General features: G+C 44.8%; 2 protein-coding genes across 7 annotated transcripts in view; one reads left to right on the forward strand and one right to left on the reverse strand.

Moving 5' to 3' along the window:
- LOC118234006 (protein O-mannosyl-transferase TMTC2-like) overlaps positions 1–5,900 on the forward strand; it is a 30,767-nt gene extending 24,867 nt beyond the window's left edge. For 2 of the 3 annotated variants that reach the window (XM_035430239.1, XM_035430241.1), the window contains 2 exons: positions 3,710–3,769; positions 5,157–5,900. The gene's annotated coding sequence lies outside the window, so the exon portion shown is untranslated. Of the gene's footprint in view, positions 1–3,556; positions 3,632–3,709; positions 3,770–5,156 lie in introns of all 3 variants that reach the window. The other variant, XM_035430238.1, reaches the window with a different exon arrangement.
- Positions 5,901–8,911: 3,011 nt separating this feature from the next.
- Positions 8,912–21,518, reverse strand: part of LOC118234008 (enhancer of polycomb homolog 1-like) — a 40,276-nt gene continuing 27,669 nt past the window's right edge. For 3 of the 4 annotated variants that reach the window (XM_035430254.1, XM_035430255.1, XM_035430252.1), the window contains 8 exons: positions 20,949–21,101; positions 20,731–20,820; positions 19,801–19,949; positions 17,743–18,095; positions 14,754–14,872; positions 14,177–14,318; positions 13,089–13,566; positions 8,912–10,421 (listed from right to left, as the gene is read on the reverse strand). In XM_035430254.1, coding sequence (XP_035286145.1) covers positions 10,349–10,421; positions 13,089–13,566; positions 14,177–14,318; positions 14,754–14,872; positions 17,743–18,095; positions 19,801–19,949; positions 20,731–20,820; positions 20,949–21,101 — 1,557 coding nt within the window. In that variant the 3' untranslated portion in view covers positions 8,912–10,348. The remainder of the gene's footprint in view (positions 10,422–13,088; positions 13,567–14,176; positions 14,319–14,753; positions 14,873–17,742; positions 18,096–19,800; positions 19,950–20,730; positions 20,821–20,948; positions 21,102–21,518) is intronic. The other variant, XM_035430253.1, reaches the window with a different exon arrangement.

Consider the following 21,518-nt stretch of genomic DNA (forward strand, 5'->3'; position numbering starts at 1 on the left):
TTGTGGCTGCGTATGGTTCTTGTACCTGCTACTAAGGCTCCTGACTGTTTGTTCAATGAATAAAGCGTAAAATTACCAATATGTCTTATGTTTGTTCCTTGGTCATAGGTACACATGCTACTAGAGAATATTTTTGGGTCATTCAAAATCATTAACAAACCCACGTCCTAACCTTTCTTCAAGCTGCTAAACACAACCGTAAACTTGCCTCAACCCTCAGACTTACCGTTTTCCTAACCCTAACCCTAGCTGTACCCTAGTTTGAGCCGTATACCCTAATTGAAGCCATTGGAAACTATGAAAATATTAGAAACCCCATTTTCAATTGATGGAAAACAAGGTAAATATCATGAATACTACAATTCAAATGCAATATAATATGTATGAGGTCATTTAAAAAACAAAAATGTCTCCCTAAAAAATATGCATTTATTACACATTTTGTATGGTCACAGGTACACATGCTACTAGAGAATTCTTTTGGTTCATTCAAAATCATCAACAAACCCACGTCCTAACCTTTCTTCAAGCTGCTAAACACAACCGTAAACTTGCCTCAACCCTCAGACTTACCGTTTTCCTAACCCTAACCCTATCCCTAACCCTAGCTGTACCCTAGTTTCAGCCCTAAACCCGAATTGAAGCCATTGGTACATTTGAAAACATCAGAAAACCCATTTAAAATTGGTGGAAAACAAAATAAATATCATGAATACAATAATACAAATGCAAAATATATTTGAGGTCATTTAAGAAACAAAAAATGTTTTCCCAAAATGATATGCATTTTTTAGATATTTTGTATTGTCATAGGTACACATGCTACTAGATAATTTTTTGGTTCATTCAGAATCATTAACAAACCCACGTCCTAACCTTTCTTCATGCTACTAAACACAACCGTAAACTTGCCTCAACCCTCAGATTTACCGTTTTCCTAACCCTAACCCTATCCCTAACCCTAGCTGAACCCTAGTTTATCCATCATTCCTCATGAGGAACAAACATGCCTCAAGATCCCATGAAGTCTGCCATGATGGATTTTCCTGCAGATTGAAAATTTGGCAAAACCTATAAAAAGTTTCTTCTAATAAACCGTAAGTCTGCTTGGTCCGAAATTGCCCTTGTACTTGTATGGCGCATGTCTCCCTATAGGATGTTAACAGCTAAGAGATCCATTCCAAGATGGCAGAGAAACTCATATTTGGAAAAAAAACTAAATTTGGCCACATATTTCAAATGCTTATAACTTTTTACGACAATAATCTAAGGACTTGAAACGGACTGGGCATGAAGATGGCACTACCATGTTGTACCATGTCGACGCAGTTGCCGATATCTCAAAAAACAAGGAAATTACTGGCATTTAAAATTTTGGCGGGAAGCTAATGCTAATATAATGCAAATTTCAAGTGCGTATAACTTTTTAAAACAATAATCTAGGGACTTGAAATGGACTGGGCATGATGAGAACACTACCATGTTGTACATTGTCGGCATAGTTTCAGATATCTCAACAAACAAGGAAATTACAGGCATTCAAAATTTTGGCGGAAGCTAATGCTAATATAACACTTTAAAACTCATCTTCTCATGAACGCTTTACCTGATTCTGTCACCATCGCACATGTGTACTCTTGGGTATTTTCTCCATCAAGGGTGATAAGGACAAGTCGTTTCGCTAAATATCGTGTGATTAGCACTTTATGCTAATGCACATTCATATTTCGAAGTAATATTTCTCGTGAACTGGAAGTTGGATCGTCTCATGCACAGCTATGTAGATTGTCCAAAATCCTGAATTCAATGCCGCTTGGACTCTTTTCTCCTTCGCCTTGTATTTACCCGGATTGGACATGTTCGTAGGGTCCCGCATTGCTGCTTGCAGCTATATTTATTATTATTATTATTATTATTATAAACCTGTTGCAGGTGATTTACAGTATGCATCAGAGAATGCATATGAGTAGAATACCATGCCAATCAGGCATGATCCTCTGCATTGTTGCACTGGTTCAGCTGAAAATGGTTGGATTCATTGATTCTAATGGTATTATTTTTTATTTGAACTAAGAGCTCTTGGGTTGTCAGGTCTGTTTACATATATCCGAACTATTTCATGTTTGGCATTGAACATTTTAACCAAAAAGCGAATATTTTCCATGATACATAATCTTGGTCTTTCCTGATTCAGTCTGCTGTGTTATATTTTGTTTGTCTTTGAGCGAACCTCTCCAGTTTTGTCACAATCCCCTGTACCCCTCTTCTGTTCCGTCACAATTGCCCTGTACCCCGCTTCAGTTCCATCACAATCCCCTGTACCCTTCTTCAGTACTGATATTCGAGGTTCGAAACTGCTGGACGTGGTTGAGTGGTGGGTGTGCTGGTTGTGGTTGAGTAGTGGGTGTGCTGGCCGTGGTTGAGTGGTGGGTGTGCTGGTCGTGGTTGAGTGGTGGGTGTGCTGGTCGTGGTTGAGTGGTGGGTGTGCTGGTTGTTGAGTGGTGGGTGTGCTGGTTGTGGTTGAGTGATGGGTGTGCTGGTTGTTGTTGAGTGGTGGGTGTGCTGGGTGTTGTTGAGTGGTGGGTGTGCTGGTTGTGGTTGAGTGGTGGGTGTGCTGGTTGTTGTTGAGTGGTGGGTGTACTGGTTGTTGTTGAGTAGTGGGTGTGCTGGTCGTGGTTGAGTGGTGGGTGCGCTGGTAGTTGTTGAGTAGTGGGTGTGCTGGTCATGGTTGAGTAGTGCGTGTGCTGGTCATGGCTGAGTGGTGGGTGTGCTGGTTGTTGTTGAGTAGTGGGTGTGCTGGTCGTGGTTGAGTGGTGGGTGTGTTGGTCGTGGTTGAGTGGTGGGTGTGCTGGTCGTGGTTGAGTGATGGGTGTGCTGGTTGTTGTTGAGTGGTGGGTGTGCTGGTTGTTGTTGAGTAGTGGGTGTGCTGGGTGTTGTTGAGTGGTGGGTGTGCTGGTTGTGGTTGAGTGGTGGGTGTGCTGGTCGTGGTTGAGTGGTGGGTGTGCTGGTTGTTGTTGAGTGGTGGGTGTGCTGGTTGTGGTTGAGTGATGGGTGTGCTGGTTGTTGTTGAGTAGTGGGTGTGCTGGTCGTGGTTGAGTGGTGGGTGTGCTGGTTGTTGTTGAGTAGTGGGTGTGCTGGTCGTGGTGGGTGTGCTGGTTGTTGTTGGCTTAGAGGTAGCAGAACGGTGAGGTCTGGTAGGTGTGTAAGGTCTGAGGATCTTTTGACGATAGAACAGAGCTGTTCAGTAGGCTAGCACCAAGGTTTTGTGTTTGATGTGAGCAGATATAGGCAGCCAGTGGTGAGGAGAAGGGGAGTGACAGGGGGAGGTTGTAGATGACATGAGCAGCAGAGTTCTGGATGAGTTTGTCATTTTGGGACAGAGACAAACCATTGAAAAGGCAGGGAATAGTAAATCAATGTTCAGTGATGACACCCCATGCAATGATTTAAAGCAACGTCAACTTTGTTTCTCTCTCTTGGCTCACTTCCCACTCCCACCCCACTGCTCTGTGGTTTATGTGGATATCCTCCGTGAATCTATGGTTTTATTTTGCAGTTCTGGGTTGGCATAAGTCCACTTGCATGCAGTGTTTCGCAGTTGCGCTGGTCTGGCACTGCTGCTCCTTATAAGGTAGATCCGTTGATGTTCTTTTCTATTATAAGACATGAGCATCTGCTGCATTCATGTAGTGCTGTGTTTTCTTTTCAGACATTACACATTTCAGAAGAAGGATCATAAGAATATTGAACCGTCGGAGGTGGGGCCAAGGTATGAAATGAAATTAAGCAAAACACCATGTCATCCTCATTAAAACCTTTATCTGGACATTTAATACAGGGGAGCCTCTTCATTAAAACCTTTATCTGGACATTTAATACAGGGAAGCCTCCTCATTAAAACCTTTATCTGGACATTTAATACAGGGAAGCCTCCTCATTAAAACCTTTATCTGGACATTTAATACAGGGGAGGACCTCTTCATGAAACATTTTATCTGTGTGTTTAGTAAAGCCACCGACACATTGTGTAAGTCATGTGACCATAGCGATGTGTATTCCCAGTTCCGAGTGTATAAGGTGTAAGGGAGTGGAGTCGGGGTCTTTGACTGAGTGACATTCCCGTTGTTCACAGTCAGTGGTTTGGTTATGCAGGCACTGGTTAAAATGGCTGTCATTACAGAACATTAGAGGCAGTTTATCATTGACCTCGAAAGGAGTGTACTCAAATGCTGACCACTCTACCCCACATGTACACACACACACACACACACACACTCCCACCCTCATGTGCGCACGCACACACACAAACGCCCACCTTCATGAATGAATCATCAGATTTATAGAGAATTTTTCTGAACGCTCAAAGTGCTTTGCAGTGATGAGTGGGAACTGACCTCACCCACCACCAATGTGTAGCACCCAGCTGGGTGATGCACGGCAGCCATTTTGCACCAGAACGCTCACCACACATTAGCTAAGGTGGAGAGGGAGATAACATTTTTTTTAAGCCAGTTAAATCAGGGGATGATTAGACAGCTAGTTTTGAGAGAGCCAGGTTGGGAATTTAGTGTGTGTTTCACATACACATCCTGGCTATCTCATTACCACCAAAACTGACCTGTGAGAGAAGTGCATTGATTTAATCCACCAGGTTTTTTTTCTCCCCTAAATGGAGATATCTTACTTCTTACTTATCAGGCGCTAATGAGAGTTCTGGTTCTAAGACCTCTGCCCAGTTTTATGTCGACCCCGTTTTGAAAAAGCCATTCGTCACCTTTAGATCCAAAGGTAACCCCACAGCGAGGGGGACAATCAGATGGAGAAACAACCACACACACCTTTCCGTTTCAGTGCGGTTAACGCTGTTCTGATTGACAGAGAAACAGATAAGGTAGTCCTATCAAACTTGCTTTTCAGTTCAGGAAACCACTTGCTGAACAGAAGCTGTGCGTTCTGTCAGGTTCAGTCTTTCCTCGTAACGCGCTCAACTTCAGCCCATGAACACATTTTATCTTTTCCAGGGTAGGAAGTTTTTTATTTTTACATTTTACATTGATCTTTTCCAGGCCTATACATTTATTTTAAAGGCACGCCACAACTATAGCTATGTAGCCTAGTTTACCTTGTCCTTCATTTATTTACCTTTATTTGTACAGGGTTCTTCTACAGCAGCACCCTGTGGATGCCCCCCCAGGTAGCCTTACCTGCTAGTCTTTGTGGGGGGAAACCGGAGTACCTTGAGGACACTCATGTGGTCACAGAGAGAACATAACTCCACACAAAAAGGCCCGGGCTGGGATCCAAACCGATGACCTTCTTGCTGTGAGGTGACAGTGCTATCCACTGCATCACCGTTCTGCCCCCAATTAAAGCTGACAATGGAGACAAAAATAATCACCATGAAAATAAAACACAACATGAATCCATGCTCTTCCACTCCAGAACACCTGAGATTTATCTGATGAGCTAATCAAAGCCCTCAAGCAGATATGGAAACAGACACATTAAAGTGGAAGTGAACTTGAGGGTCACAATAATCCAGCCTTTTGAAAAGCAGCCTATACCTAGTTTACTTTCAAAATCTACACTTCCAGATGGAAGACAAGTTTTTATCTGACATGGGGAGCTTGAATTGTTACTGAATTAATCTTACCTGACAATAAAAATAATGGAGGAGGGAAATTTTCTTTTAACACATTCAACAAAAAGCAATCCACCTTTCTTCCATTTGTCTTTGCTATTGATGTGTATTGCACAAGACCTTGGCGTTGCCGTAGCAACAGAGCACTGAGCCCCTTGGTTCTTTCTGATAGTGGGTTTTTTTTTATATTGACAGTTTCACAAAAGGAATGTAGAAAGGATATGTTCATGCAACACAATAAAGAATTCCTGAACATGTGTTTCAAGGTCATGCTATCTTTACTGGATAATAAACATGATAAAACCAAAAGTATCTGGACACAAAAATATCACTTGGTTTTTAAATCAATTTGTTTAGAAATATTCTAAACCGTTCCATCTCTACCCAGAAGGTCTTAGTCACGTCCTCTGAAAACCCTTCCTCTCCTGAAGACCTTAGTCACATCTAGGGATGTGACGGTACGAAAGTGTCACGGTATGATAATCGTACTACTCAATATCACGATTTTCGGTATATCACGGTATCAGGTTTTAAGCTAAAAAAAAAATCACGTTTACAACTCTATCTGTTTATTTATGGCTCTGTTGTTTTGATTAATTGCAAAGTTGCTGTGGAATATATATTGCGCTGAATAAATACTACTGCTTGATTGGATCCCCGCCGTCCGGTTTCCCCTTAATGCTGCATGATTAATGAACAGGAAGGTACCAAGTTGGCTAAATTACCGCTGACGTTTCCCTGCTGTTCCCCACTACGGTCTGAAACACTGCCAAAGAGGTGGTGGCATTAAGCCCTAGGACTCTAAATGGTTTTTGGCCATTTTTCACTATCTTTTTTTTAATTTTTTACAGTTTTTTAAATGGTAATTAAGAAGAAGCCCCAAGTAGGCCATTACATACCAGTTTATCAGAAGTCTATTGGCAACCCAAATCTACCAAAAAACGTTTTACGTTTTATGAAAAAATAGGTTTTTTGTAATGTATTTCCAAAAGTACGTCTGACCACAGTGAAAACACCCCTGCAATGTAAGGCCAGGATGTATGTAGTACCCACACCATTGCTTTGTGGCATTATGTACATGAAGAGCCTGGCGCCTCAGCCTTGCACCAGAAAGGACACTAGACCTAAAAATGTTGATAGAAATATGTTTTCATTCCAAAAGCACAATTGCAATACTATATGTATGTATATATATATATATATATATATATAATAATAACTAATGCCCAAGAACTATATACCATAAATAAGATAATATTTTTTTTTGTTGTTTGTTTTGAAACAATAGTAAACTACAAAGAAAACAAAAATATAACTTTATTACTACTATATTATTTTCACTGCTGTTGGAGTTACGGGGGAGAGGAGGGGGGGCGGGGCAGTGCATTGATGTGCTGATAGCAGTTCCCTGAGAAAAATAGGCATCAGACACATATTCCAATCCATTGCTCAGCTTAGCAGAGAATGCACATTATAGAGCGCCTCAAAGACAGATAGAATAATACCTATTTCAAATAACAAATACGACATTGAAAGAAAACAACATTTCAACTAGCCATCCCTGCCACCTGCGCGCAGAGTACCATAATACTTATTTAGACATTGGCAGACTACAGCATAAATTGCGTCTTTTGTTTACGTTCAATATTAATAATTGCAGCGAGAAACTGCAGCTGTAGACACAAAAAAGTTTGTTACATTACGGTAGTAACAGAACGATGCGGATTATATATATATTTACCATCAGTTTTATTATACCAGCGTGTTTGTGCGTGCTTGCAGAGAAACGCAAATCCTATCAATAAAAATGGTTTAGCAAATTCTCAGCATAATGACGGATTCAAAGACTAAACGAGCTCACCCAATATGTCTTCAAATGGATCCATGCCAAAGAAAAGTACTTAATCACCCTCACAAACTAACAAAGTTTAGCATGAACTGTGGCAGTCCTCCATTGCCCTCCGACACTCCCCAAATGTGGGCGTGATTTGTTGACATAGTTCAAGCACGATAGATTGCACCCGAATGGCTAAAGATACATGCCACTCAAAGTTCAGCCAGGCTGCTCATAACCTTACAGCACTGTTAGCCTGACCAGGCTGCTCATAACCTTACAGCACTATGAGTCTGATCAGGCTGCTCATAACCTTACAGCACTATGAGTCTGATCAGGCTGCTCATAACCTTACAGCACTATGAGTCTGATCAGGCTGCTCATAACCTTACAGCACTGTTAGCCTGACCAGGCTGCTCATAACCTTACAGCACTGTTAGCCTGACCAGGCTGCTCATAACCTTACAGCACTGTGAGTCTGATCAGGCTGCTCATAACCTTACAGCACTGTGAGTCTGATCAGGCTGCTCATAACCTTACAGCACTATGAGCCTGACCAGGCTGCTCATAACCCTACAGCACTATGAGCCTGACCAGGCTGCTCATAACCTTACAGCACTATGAGCCTGACCAGGCTGCTCATAACCTTACAGCACTATGAGTCTGATCAGGCTGCTCATAACCTTACAGCACTATGAGCCTGACCAGGCTGCTCATAACCTTACAGCACTATGAGCCTGACCAGGCTGTTCATAACCTTACAGCACTATGAGCTGTAAAAATTGCTGGGTTAACTACACTTCTGGAACTTGAAATGATAGCTTACTGTATAAATGGCATTCATCATTTGTGTATGACTGTAGATTTGATTACTCTGAGCAGAGGCCCATTCTGGACTGTAGATTTGATTACTCAGGGCAGATGCCTGGTCTTTTTTGATTACTACAAAGGCTTCACTAGGCCTCATTTCCAACATGAAACAAGTCTGTGGAACAGGAGGATCATGGGTGCATTCATGCACTTACATTTATTTTTTGTGGTGCAGAAAGAGGTTTTGGAATTCATGTAAGAGTATCCTAATCTCTCCAGCCCCCATTCTGTGATGCTAAATGCTAAATCACTCAGACATGGGCACAGCATTGAGGCAATAGTGCAACACCTTAGATCATTAATATGGATTTTAAGGACAATTAAAGGAAATTTCTGCCTGTTGTCTTTAGCAAACATGACAGAAATATTTCACCTGGTCTGCTGCAGGAAACTTCCATTTTCAAGCCCTTGTACAACCAGTGAGCCCCAACAGTCTGAGATCCTCCACACAAGCAAAATTGAAACCCCTCAAAATGCCTGAATGTCTGTGGACAGGTTTAATGGCAGTTAAACTGATGAAATGGGAAGCATTCCGAGCTGAAGAAAAGGAAATAATACGAGACGTGTGCTGGTGAACATACAATGCCCTGGGTTTATTTTTTTATTAGAGAGAGTTCTGCCACATTTTCATCTTCCAGGCGGGACTAGAGAACCTCCAGGATTGAATCATGCCAATGGACTGGGCATTCAAATTGTGGTACCAACAGAAAACTAGCATTAGCCCTGTCTGGTACCGAACTCTTCACAGAAGAGAGCAGAATATTTCCAAAGGAAGGCACCCCCGGCCTTGCAGCCTTCTGCACAATTTCAAAAAGGGGGAGAAAAAAAAAACAAAAAAAAGGGAAAAAAAGTCAGGCTGTTTTCTTTATCCTTTTATCTAGAAACTTGACTGATGATACACGTACAGGAATTACTGCATTTGCCTGCCTCCCTTATATCCTTAACAAGTAACAAAAGAATGAAGTCTTTCAACACAAGGAGCATACAATCATCACGAGGAAGAGGTAAAAAAATATCTTTTTAAATGTCTTACAAAAAGAAAGGGAAAAGGGGGATTAAAAAAAACAAAAACAGAACAAAAAGATTGGGGACTGAGAACCAGAGACCAAAATCATATAAAAGCAGCAATTAAAACAGATAGTGCTTAATTCAGAAGCCCCAGTGGCTTCTGGGAAGAGACTTCATCCCAGGTTTGTTACTTGTATTGGGACAGAGTCCATGGAGGGAGCCCTGGAAAAGTGATCCCCCCCCACCCACCCACCCCCCTAATTCTGTATGTGTGTCATCATTATTTCCACGATAGACTGAACACGCCAGGGTCCAAATGAGGGAACCTAGTTATGCTCGTAATATACAAATTACTGAGGAATCCATAGCTACCTAACACTTAACTACAGCACGGGAATCAATGAAGGTACAGTGTACAAAAAGAAAAAAAAACAGGAGAAAAAAAACAAAAAACAAAAAAAACTTGTAAACACAGCACAATAAATAGTTAAAACAGCAGGTTCTGCATCATGCACCAAGTGATGACAGTTCTTTGCTATACAACTCTCGCATCTCTCTCTCTCACACGCACACCTCTCTCACACATCTCTCTCTCTCTCACGCACACACCTCACACATCTCTCTCTCACACGCACACACCTCTCTCTCGTTGCAAATTTCATTTTTTCCCCCAAGTGCAAAACATCACAATGAACAGTTTTGTATTCAAGTAACGTATATACAAGGGTATGGGGAGTGGGGGAGGGAGGGGTCATTACAAATATGCAGTACTGTACATATAAGCCATATTTATAATTTACAGATGTTTTGATACCTCTTATTAACAGTAACAAAGAAATGAAAGAGAAAAGCATGAGAGATGAGCATTGCAATTAAGTCCCAACAAAGTTGCCATGGAAACAGATCGTGCTGCATTCCGCCGTCGCGTTGCATTCACAATGCTTCGACGCATAGCACCCAGGCCCCGCCCCCAGCCCCGCCCCCCGGGCCCGCCCCTACGTGACCTCCATGGCCACTGTGGTGTCCACTATACTGTTGAGTGCTGGCTTCTCTTTGTCGTGGTTTTCCCTGTGGGATGACAGAAAACACACAGCAGCGTGTCAGACACACCTAACCGTGTCAGTACGGCATGAAAATCCGCTTATTTCTGTGTGTGCATAAACAAATATTTATATAAATATAAACACATACACATAGACGGGTGACAAAGGAAAAACCAACAGTGTCTTAGTAAGGAGTTGGACCATGACGAGCCACCAGAACAACTTCAATTTAGACACTAGCCAGTTGAGCAGTCTTTGTGCCTTTGTGCCCCAATAATGAACCCTCTTTCAAAGTCACTTAGATTTTTTGTGGGTAGCAGTGTAGTATAATGGGTAAGGACCTGGTCTTGTGACCCGAAGGTCATAGGTTCAATTCCCAGGTTGGACACTGCTGTTGTACCCTTGAGCAAGGTACTTCACCTGCATTACTTCAGTATAAATCCAGCAGTATAAATGGATGCAATGCAAATCCTGTATAATAAGTTGTTTAAGTCACTCTGAATTCGAGCGTACATGCTAAATACATGTAATGTAATCTTTTCCTCTTGTTAACTGGGCCTGCTCAGCATTTTTATACACGCCAGAGAGCATGTATCATGCAATACACCTGTATGGAAGCATCTGCATTCGTTATGTTTCTCCACTCACTTATTCAGGTTTTTCCTTTAATTTGTCACCCGTGTGTGTGTGTGTGTGTGTGTGTCTATGTGTGTGTGTGTGTGTGCGTGCGTGCGCGCGAGTGTGCGTGCATGTGTGTGAGTGTGCGTGCATGTGTGAGTGTGAGTGCGTGCGTGCGCGTGCGCGTGTGTATGTGTGAGAGAGTGTGTGTGTGTGTGTGTGAGAGTGTGTGTGAGTGAGTGTGTGCGTGTGTGAGTGTGAGTGAGTGTGTGCGTGCGTGAGTGAGTGTGAGTGTGTCTGTGTGTGTGTGTGTGTGAGTGTGAGTGAGTGTGTGTGTGTGTGTGTATATATGTGACAGGAGCCACTGAACCCAGGCTTAAGTCACATAAGGTGATTCTCCAGAAAATCGCGTTTTAATTGAAAACACTTTTTTTCTGTTTTTTGCAGAAATGAATTCTTAAACATGTATACTTTCTAATAATTAATAATATCAAACTTGTATTTGATCGGTAAACATGAGAAAAAGTTAAATAATTACACTCTCTTTCTCTCTATCTCTCGCTCTGACTGCTTGTTGCGAGGGGGCAGGACAATGGGCGGGACATCCATATTAATGACCATTCCGCATGACATTCCTGCGTAAGTAGTCAGGAAATACCTCGTGTTGTTTACAATCTGGTCTACTTTTTTACGAGTGATTACGTGCCGCGGGAGATCCTATCATGTGTGACAACGTTGGTAATGTGGCGAATGCTCTCTGCCAAATTAACCAGCTGAATTTAGATAGTGCCAGTGACAAGAACGAATTGATTTTAGAACTTTTAACAGTTCTAAAATCAATGCGCTACAAAATCCAGCATTCTAATGCAGTTAAAACAGCAACATTATTCTTTCGATTTTGAATTGGTGTTACGTCCCCTCCCTTTTTCAGTGTCCGATTTCGCAATTAATAGCAATGAAGAATCACGGTTCTGGTTACTGGCTTCATTTAGGGTTGCCAACCATCGCGCAAAATACTGAATTGTCTCTTATTTGGACGGTAGAACAGGCGTTCTGTATTTAACTCATGGCTACGGGACGCATTTTCTTCTGTACCTTTGTTAACGACTGCGTTTATAGTAACCGCTGTTTTTAGTATAATTCAGTAGTTAGTTAGCTAGCTAACCGGGATAAAAAGCTTGATATATTGGCATGGTAACAAGTGACGGCAAACCTATCATAAATCTGGCTGGCATTCAAACCCGGTTTCAGGGGGTGTTGGAAAAACGCTGTACAGTGCATGACCGCACCATTTTAAAAAGCAAAACAGAGCCAGGGAGATGAATTTGATTGAATTATGGTTTCATGCAGTTTTCTTAAATAATGTAATTACAAAAATGACCAAAATTGGTGTTCATTGTATGGTATGACACAAGAAGGATCTATTTTTTCTATTGGTATCCATTTAAGCTCAAGTAGCTACATTTCCCAGTAGTTTGTGGTAGCATAATTACTTTCAGAATGATGTAAAGTAGTAGGACAGCAGCTATTGACAGCTTGTCAAAGGCATCAAGGCAGGGGTGTGACTACGGCTGCATAAATTAATTCTAAGTGAGTGGGTGTGAACAAGAGGCAGTGAGGATCCCAACGTCTGTTTTGAACCTACATTAAAGTTGATTTCTAAGCAGTTTAAATATTCGTATCCCATGCATTCTACATCAAATAGGTAGAATATACCACCACAATGCATTGTGTAATTTGGTGTAACTGGTATCTATTTAAGCACATGGTTGCTAAGGAAATAAGTCACAAAAATGTGGGAATCGCTTGTCAATCTTTGGAAGTGAAAATCTCTGGTTTTCTGGCAGCCCATTCAGCATAAATGTCTAACTTCAAAAAATTACTTCCTCAGTAATTGTCCAATCTCCATGTATGATACATCTATTTGAAGCTCTGTTTCTCAGCTTGCATATGCTATAAAAAACTCAAAATCATCTTCCCTGCACTTAAGCCTGGTTTTCTGGCTCCTGTCACATATATCACACTGCATTAACCACTAGTGTGGGTCTTACTTAATAGCCTATTAAAAGCTTACTGTATTTCCCCACTCAGCCGGCCTGGAGCATTGGCGGATCGTGCGCGGCCCACCCACCTGGGCCCCAGGTCCATGGCGGGCGTGGCGGAGACCTTGGGGATCTGGCGGTTGGCAGCGGCGGCGGCCAGCTTTAAGGCAGACGAAGGGACGGCGTTGAGCGCGCGGGGCATGTGGCGAGCGCTGAGCGTGGCGATGGAGCTGACCGCGGTGGCGCCCCCTCCTGGTGAGGGCACACTCAGACGGATGTTGCTCCCTATCACGACCTGAGAAGAGGGAGCGGCGGCAGTCGTAGCAGTGGGGTTGGCGATGGCGTTGGTGGCGTTTCCGTGGTGACTTGGCGGCTGGGCGGGGGTGGTGCTGTTGCCGTTGTTGGAGGGATGGAAGAAGGTAGGACCTGTGGCGGTGGTGGCGTGAGACTGGCTAGGGGGGGCGAGTGTGACAGGCGGGGCACTCGTGAGGTGTAAGCCCTTGTATACTCCTGTGAGGGGGAAACAAAAATCACAACCTTTAGGGCTGGGACCCTACAGGGCCGAGAATCTATGAGTTATGGGCCCCACGGGGCAGGGACTCTACGAGGCAGGAACCCCACGGGGCAGGGGCTCTACGGGGCAGGAACCCCACGGGGCAGGGGCTCTACGGGGCAGGGGCCCCACGGGGCAGGGACTCTACAAGGCAGGGGCTCTACGGGGCAGGAACTCTACGGGGCAGGAACCCCACGGGGCAGGGGCTCTACGGGGCAGGGGCCCCACGGGGCAGGGACTCTACGGGGCAGGAACCCCACGGGGCAGGGGCTCTACGGGGCAGGAACCCCACGGGGCAGGGGCTCTACGGGGCAGGGGCTCTACGGGGCAGGAACCCCACGGGGCAGGGGCTCTACGGGGCAGAGACCTCCAGCTTCTGTCACTTCACATAATTTAGCTGGCAAGTAGCGTTCTAAAGATACCGTTGCTGGTTTAAGGGCAGAACACACATCTCCCTAGCCTGGTATGATGCACCAGTGACTCTAGGACAGGAGCCATGGGGCGGGGTTGGGCTCGGGCTCACCTGAGGCCTACAGGACAGGAGCAGCGGAACAGGGGCGGGCTCACCTGAAGCCTGCAGGACGCCGTTGACTCCAGACCCCAGTGTAGGTTCCTCCTTGGCCTTCAACAGCATCAGCTGCTCAGCTGAGATCAAAGCAGAGGCCGCATACTGCGCGCTGGCCGAGTCCAGAGTCTGCGACACCAAACACTGAGGAAGGACGGAGGGGGGCCATTAATATCACCCCCTGAGGGGGAAGGGGAGGAGGGGTGATTAATATCAAACCCTGAGGGGGAAGGGGAGGAGGGGTGATTAATATTACCACCTGAGGGGGAAGGGGAGGAGGGGCGATTAATATCAAACCCTGAGGGGGGGAGGGCAATTAATTTTGTGATAGTTATTGTAATGTTAGCATTGCAAGCAGTACTGTATGCATCTCTAGTAGTTCCATAGTTTGACATTAGCATAAGTAACCTAGGATGTGGCACTGATGTTAAAGTAAACTGTCCCAAGTCTAATCAGCAGGGAACTGAGCTGTTTGGAAGACGAGGAGCAGGGAACAAGGAGTGGTTTGGAAGACGAGGAGCAGGAAATTCGGAGCGGTTTGGAAGACGTGGGACAGCAGAGTTACTGTGGCATGCTCACCTGGCCACTGGTGGCTGGAGAAACTCCGCTGGCCTGCTGAAGTTGACTCAGCTCCTGCTGCTGTTTCTGCATAAGAGCCAGATGCTCCTGATGCTCCTGGTACTGCTCGGCCGTGAACACTGCAGCAAGAACACAAGACGCAGGCCACGTCTGGTGACATGACTAGACACAATCTCTCTATCTCACCAGGCGGGTCTGCAGGACTAGTGCTGCACCAAAAACCAGGCATAGTAACCGCAGCATTAACCAACCTGAGCATTTAGTGGATCTTGCTTAACCACTGCTTAACGTCACCTGAGGGCAAATGTGTCAGGTGGCCATTTAAAACCAACAGATAAAATGAAGAAAACGAACAAACTTAATACACATGCTTGTGCAATACTGCAGTGTTCACCAATGCAACACACTGCTGGTCACAATTACATTTTTTTAAATTATTTATTTGGCAATGAATTTAAATTCATTGCCAAATAAATGCCTGCTCTAGGAACTCCCGTTTCAGCGGATTACCAATAAACAAGTACATAGAAAAGTGTGTCTCATCGGAGTCTCATCGATGCGTTACAGCAGTGGAGATTCAAAGAGGAAATACACTATATGACCAAAAGTATCTGGACACCCCTAAGTCTGGGGCTAACCCAAACCCTAACCCTCCAGTTCCAGTAAAGACAAATCTTACACCATACAATCACATTCTAGATGATTCTGTGCTTCCCAACAGTTTGGGGATGCTGTTTCAGCATGACAATCCCCCTGGGCACACAGCGAGTTCCATATAGAAATGGTTTTGTTGAGAACAGAGTGGAAGAACTTGACCGGCCTGCACAGAGCCCTGACCTCAACCCCATCCATCACCTTTCAGATTAATCAAGCCTTGCCAGAAGATTGGAGGTTGTTACAGAAGCAAAGGGTGGACCAACTGCATATTAATGCATAGAATTTTGGAAAAGATTGTTGGATGTCATTTGTCCACATACTTTTTGCCATGTAGTGTCTAGAAAGGGTTACAAGCTATTTCTAAGGCTCTGAGACTCTACCAAACCACAGTGAGAAGCATTATCTGCAAGTGGAGAACGCTTTGAACAGTAGTGAATCTTTCCAGGAAGGACCGGCTTTCCAAAATTTGGGCACAGTGACAGATCCCAGAAGAACATCTAAAGAACTGCAGGCCTCTAGTCTCAGGTAACAGGGTTTTCCCTACCATAGAAAGGTTTAGGCGCAGCGCCTAAGTGTTTTTGCAGAGCGCCTTAAAACGAATGAACGCAAAAAGGCATTCAGGCGACATATCAGAATGAATGTAAAAACAACGGTGAGAGAGTTCTATGCGCTGACAAAAAAAAAAAAAAAAAAAAAAAAAAAAAAATGGAGAGATGGCTTAATCTCAAACGGAAAGATAAGCTGGCAACAGGAATGAACTGCCAATCAACAATAAGTGTTTGGACAAACGTTTGTGTGTGTGACAGATGCTCATCGCCAAGCTAATCAAACAGCTGACTGGATATTTCAATGTACCGTCAACTCGGGGTGGTAGTTGCAACTATCGACTCGGATAAGCAAGTTGCAAGCCATCGATAAACCTCAACAAAAAATAAATGAAGTATAAACATTTTTTGTTAGGGAGTATTTCTTGTGGATGTTAACAACTGCGATAGCAAATAGAGAGAAGATAACTAATTTAGCCTATTTTACAACTAAAGAAATTGCTAACCTAGCTAACTTACATAGATATCCATGTACTGAATTAAGTTACGTTAGCCAGCGAAGCTAGTTAGTTGACGTTACATAAAGATACCTCGACTGAACTAACGTTAGTATCTAACATGGCTTGGTAGCTAAACAAAGTTAGGCTGTGTTCACACGTAACGTCTTTTTCTGATGACACCCGCTGGTCAAAAAGCATTTTTCATATAAAAAAAAAAAAACACTGTTCCAAAATGCAGTTGAGAGCGCCTAAGCCCTCTGAAAACCTAGGGAAAACCCTGGGTAAGGTTCATGACTGCACTATAAGAAACAGCCTGGGCAAAACTGGGATTAACAGGAGTGTTGCAGGGTAGAATCCACTGCTAACCATCCTTTTGGGATAATGTTCTATAGACAGATGAGTCGAAAGTGGACCTTTGTAGATGACACAGGTCCCATTATGTCTGGCATAAAGCAAATACAGCATTTCCCAATAAGAACATCATACCAACAGTTAAACATGGTGGTGGTAGTGTGAAGGTGTGGGGATGCTTTTCTGGCTCAGACTGGCCATTATTGAAGGACCCATGAATTCTGCTCTGCACCAGAAAATTCTCAAGGAGAATGTCCGGTCATCTGCGAGCTAAAGCTGAAGCTTTGGGTTATGCTATCAGACAATGGTGCAAAGCATAAAAGAAAGTCCACATCTTAATGGCTGCACTGGTTCTAATGCTACCCGGGCGGGTGAGAAGGCGAAGTTGAAGACTGAGGAGGAGATTTATTTGATTGTTAACACAGGCTAATAAAATCCTGCATAGTATGCCTTTAAAGAACTACAAGAAATAACAAAATAAAACACACACAATGTGCCCGTGCAGGGCATCCCCCCACATCTTCTCAACCCGACCCAACCAGGACCTTATCAATTGGAGAAAAAAACAAATCATTTTTTAAAATGATTCTTCTAGCCTGGAAAATCACACATGAATGCAAAACAGCCCAAAACAGCCATTAAAATGGCAATGACTCATACATGGAATTTAAAAAATCCTTAACAGACTTTAAAACACCAGCCTTTAACAAAACCCCAATTTCTCTGGAAGTCAAATTAAACGCAAGAAACACAGTAAGGCCAAATTTCATGCTTGGAGACCTTTTCCAATTACAATCTGCACACACCCCCTGCCATTATAAATCTGTCATTTCTTTACCAGCCTTTTAAGAAGGCTACCAGAAAAAAACCCCTTTCACAAACAAATGCCTTGAAAGGGCAAATGCCAATGCATACCCAAACACTTCCACAACTCACCAGCGACGGGCGTGGGGGTGGCGCGGGTTTGAGAAGAGCTACCGCTGGACTGGGTCCCGGGTTGTGCGGAGCACGGCCGGGTGGACCCCCGGCACAGTTTCCTGGAGGTGGCGCCCCCGCAGGCCGAGCCGTGTAGTGGTAGTGTCCGGGGCCTGAAGTGTCTCCATCGACACGCTTTAATGTTCAACAGTATCTGGCTGAGGTCTAGAGAGGCTGTTCTGTCCGAGGTCTGCTGTGTGTCTGAGGTACTGGCCAGCCTGTGCGCTGGCGAGCGTGGGGGGGAGGCCAGCATTTCCGGATCCAGCCCATGAAATACGTGGTCAAAGTCCGAGCGTGCTCTGTCCAGCAAAACCCTGCAGGAGAGTACAGTGGGTTAGCGCACAGGACAGGAGTTCCCCTGTCTCTGGAGTTAGGCTGCAGAAAGTTGCCCTGTCTCTGGAGTTAGGCTGCAGAAAGTTCCCCTGTCTCTGGAGTTAGGCTGCAGAAAGTTCCCCTGTCTCTGGAGTTAGGCTGCAGAAAGTTGCCCTGTCTCTGGAGTTAGGCTGCAGAAAGTTGCCCTGTCTCTGGAGTTAGTCTGCAGAAAGTTGCCCTGTGTCTGGAGTTAGTCTGCAGAAAGTTGCCCTGTGTCTGGAGTTAGGCTGCAGAAAGTTGCCCTGTCTCTAGAGTTAGGCTGCAGAAAGTTCCCCTGTCTCATTACATTACATTACATTACATTCATTTGGCAGACGCTTTTATCCAAAGCGACGTACAAGAAGTGCATTTTCATGATCGTAGACAACTGCTGAACACGGGTTCAGTAAGGTACAATTACTTATTTTGTACAGCTATTTCTAGCTGAGAACAATGAACACTATCCTGGTCTAACATCTGCAAAGCCAAACTAGGCAGAAGATTAAGCTAGAGTATTAGGACAAATACAATTTACCAAGAAGTGCAGGGATGGGGCAACATGTAACAAGTGACAAGGAAAAAAGGGTATTTTTTTTTTTTTTTTTTTAAATATATATACACAGCATGGTGGTGGTTATTCTAGGTATAGTCTGAAGAGATGAGTCTTCAGGCCACGGCGGAAGATGGATAGTGAGGGGGAGGTTCGGAGAGGGACGGGGAGTTCGTTCCACCACTGGGGAGCTAGGGTGGAGAAGCTCTGTGATCCCTTTGGAGTTAGGCTGCAGAAAGTTCCCCTGTCTCTGGAGTTAGGCTGCAGAAAGTTGCCCTGTCTCTGGAGTTAGGCTGCAGAAAGTTGCCCTGTCTCTGGAGTTAGGCTGCAGAAAGTTGCCCTGTCTCTGGAGTTAGGCTGCAGAAAGTTGCCCTGTCTCTGGAGTTAGTCTGCAGAAAGTTGCCCTGTGTCTGGAGTTAGTCTGCAGAAAGTTGCCCTGTGTCTGGAGTTAGGCTGCAGAAAGTTCCCCTGTCTTTGGAGTTAGGCTGCAGAAAGTTGCCCTGTCTCTGGAGTTCGGCTGCAGAAAGTTGCCCTGTCTCTGGAGTTAGGCTGCAGAAAGATGCCCTGTCTCTGGAGTTAGGCTGCAGAAAGTTCCCCTGTCTCTGGAGTTAGGCTGCAGAAAGTTCCCCTGTCTCTGGAGTTAGTCTGCAGAAAGTTCCCCTGTCTCTGGAGTTAGTCTGCAGAAAGTTGCCCTGTCTCTGGAGTTAGTCTGCAGAAAGTTGCCCTGTGTCTGGAGTTAGGCTCCAGAAAGTTGCCCTGTCTCTGGAGTTAACAACTTTCTCATTGTGCTCAATTCTGTCAGTCAATAACAGTCCCTTTCCCTCTCTTGGTTGGTATGTCCTCGTATTTCCCCGTCTGTAACTGACTCTCTGTCTGTCCTCGTATTTCCCCGTCTGTAACGGACTCTCTCTTGGTCTGTCTGTCCTCGTATTTCCCCGTCTGTAACTGACTCTCTCTCGGTCTGTCTGTCCGTCCTCGTATTTCCCCGTCTGTAACTGACTCTCTCTTGGTCTGTCCGTCTGTCCTCGTATTTCCCTGTCTGTAACTGACTCTCTCCCGGTCTGTCTGTCTGTCCTTGTATTTCCCTGTCTGTAATGGTTTTGGACTCTCACACTCACCTGCCGCCTCTGCCCAGGCGTCGGCGTGCCAACCCCACGCAGCGGCGGGGGACGGTCAGGGTGGTGAGGCAGTATCTGTAGCGTGTGTCTCCAGGTCCACCGTCTGCCGGACTGCACCATGGCCAATCGCCACTTTGGTCCAACCGAGACTGGGGGGGGGGTGGGGGGGGGGGGGGGGGGTGGAAGAGAACAGGAGCGTCGGTGACCTGCTCTGGACATCTCCAGACCCTGCGTGATCTTTTCTTTTTACGTCCTAAGTGTTTATTAAGCCCTAAAGAAAACACAGACTTACCTTTTCAAAATGCATACATGGGAAGATATTTCCTTTGGACGTGACGTGAAGCATTTCTCTACAGGAGAGCAGGAGAAGAGACTGGGCATGCCCCTTCTCTAATGAACCTTCTCTATGCCATACCATCTCATTGAAACTTGGTGATGTCACCATGTCACTACTCTCCACTGATAGAGCATTTCATTAGCCTGCTAAACTCATGGCTTTGATGAGACACAAGGTGTCCACATGGCCAATACCGAAGTCCTGCAGCTGGGGGCAGTATAACAATTTTTTCATTTATTTCATTTAATCATTTATTCAAAAGCTGCAGAATATAGTACTTCCTTTGCATCATTATTTAGAAAATATCAGTTGAAATACGTTCATTGCACTCCCTGTTCCTGGGGTTGTGACGGAGTGTAGCACAGTGGGTAAGGAACTGGGCTTGTAACCGAAAGGTCGCAGGTTCGATTCCCGGGTAGGACGCTGCCGTTGTACCCTTGAGCAAGGTACTTAACTGAAATTGCTTCAGTATATATCCAGCTGTATAAATGGATACAATGTAAAAATGCTATGTAAAAGTTGTGTAAGTCGCTCTGGATAAGAGCGTCTGCTAAATGCCTGTAATGGTTGTGTGATTTCAGGAGGGTACTCACAGTGTAATACTGACAGCCAGCCTTCCTACGGAACGCGAAAGGCCCGTCCGGATCGTTCTCCTCCTCTGCATCAGAGGATCCCGAAAGCATCTGAACAGGAGGAGAGGAGAGGAGAGGAGAGTGAGGGAGGGGGGGTCAGGCAGGGCTCAGATTTGGGCGTGGCTTCCTCCTGAACCATGCGCTGTATCCTAGTGAGCCCCCCCCCGGGCGGTACTGACCTGAGGCTCGTCGTCAGAGCTGGGGAAGTCGTACTGGTTCAGGTCCTTGGGGTTGAAAATGGAGGGTCCCGACTGCAGAGGGGCCGATAAAGGCAAGACTTTGGGCTTCTTCTCATATTTCCTCTTTGTCCTCACAACTTCGGTCTTCTCCGGCTGAAACGCACACCGAGCATGTTTCAGGAGCGTGTGAGTGCTAAACGAGTTAGCGTAAAACGAGCTGGCACTACATGAGCTAGCGTAAAACGAGCGAGTGCTAAATGAGTTAGCGCTAAACAAGCGAGTGCTAAATGAGTTAGCGCTAAACAAGCGAGTGCTAAATGAGTTAGCGCTAAACAAGCGAGTGCTAAATGAGTTAGCGCTAAACAATCAAGCGTAAAACATGCTGGCGCTAAATGAGTGAGCGCTAAACGAGCTCGCGCTAAATAAGCTAGCATAAATTGAGTGAGCGCTAACCGCTTCAGCGGTGCCCACGACCGCTCCACTGATCTACAGTCTAGGTCACAATGTCAGATTTAATCTGCAGTCCCATCAACTGAACACTAGGTTTCATTTTGCAACACAGCAGGAGCA

The sequence above is a fragment of the Anguilla anguilla genome, chromosome 8, assembly GCF_013347855.1.
Source record: "Anguilla anguilla isolate fAngAng1 chromosome 8, fAngAng1.pri, whole genome shotgun sequence".
Classification (NCBI taxonomy): domain Eukaryota; kingdom Metazoa; phylum Chordata; class Actinopteri; order Anguilliformes; family Anguillidae; genus Anguilla; species Anguilla anguilla.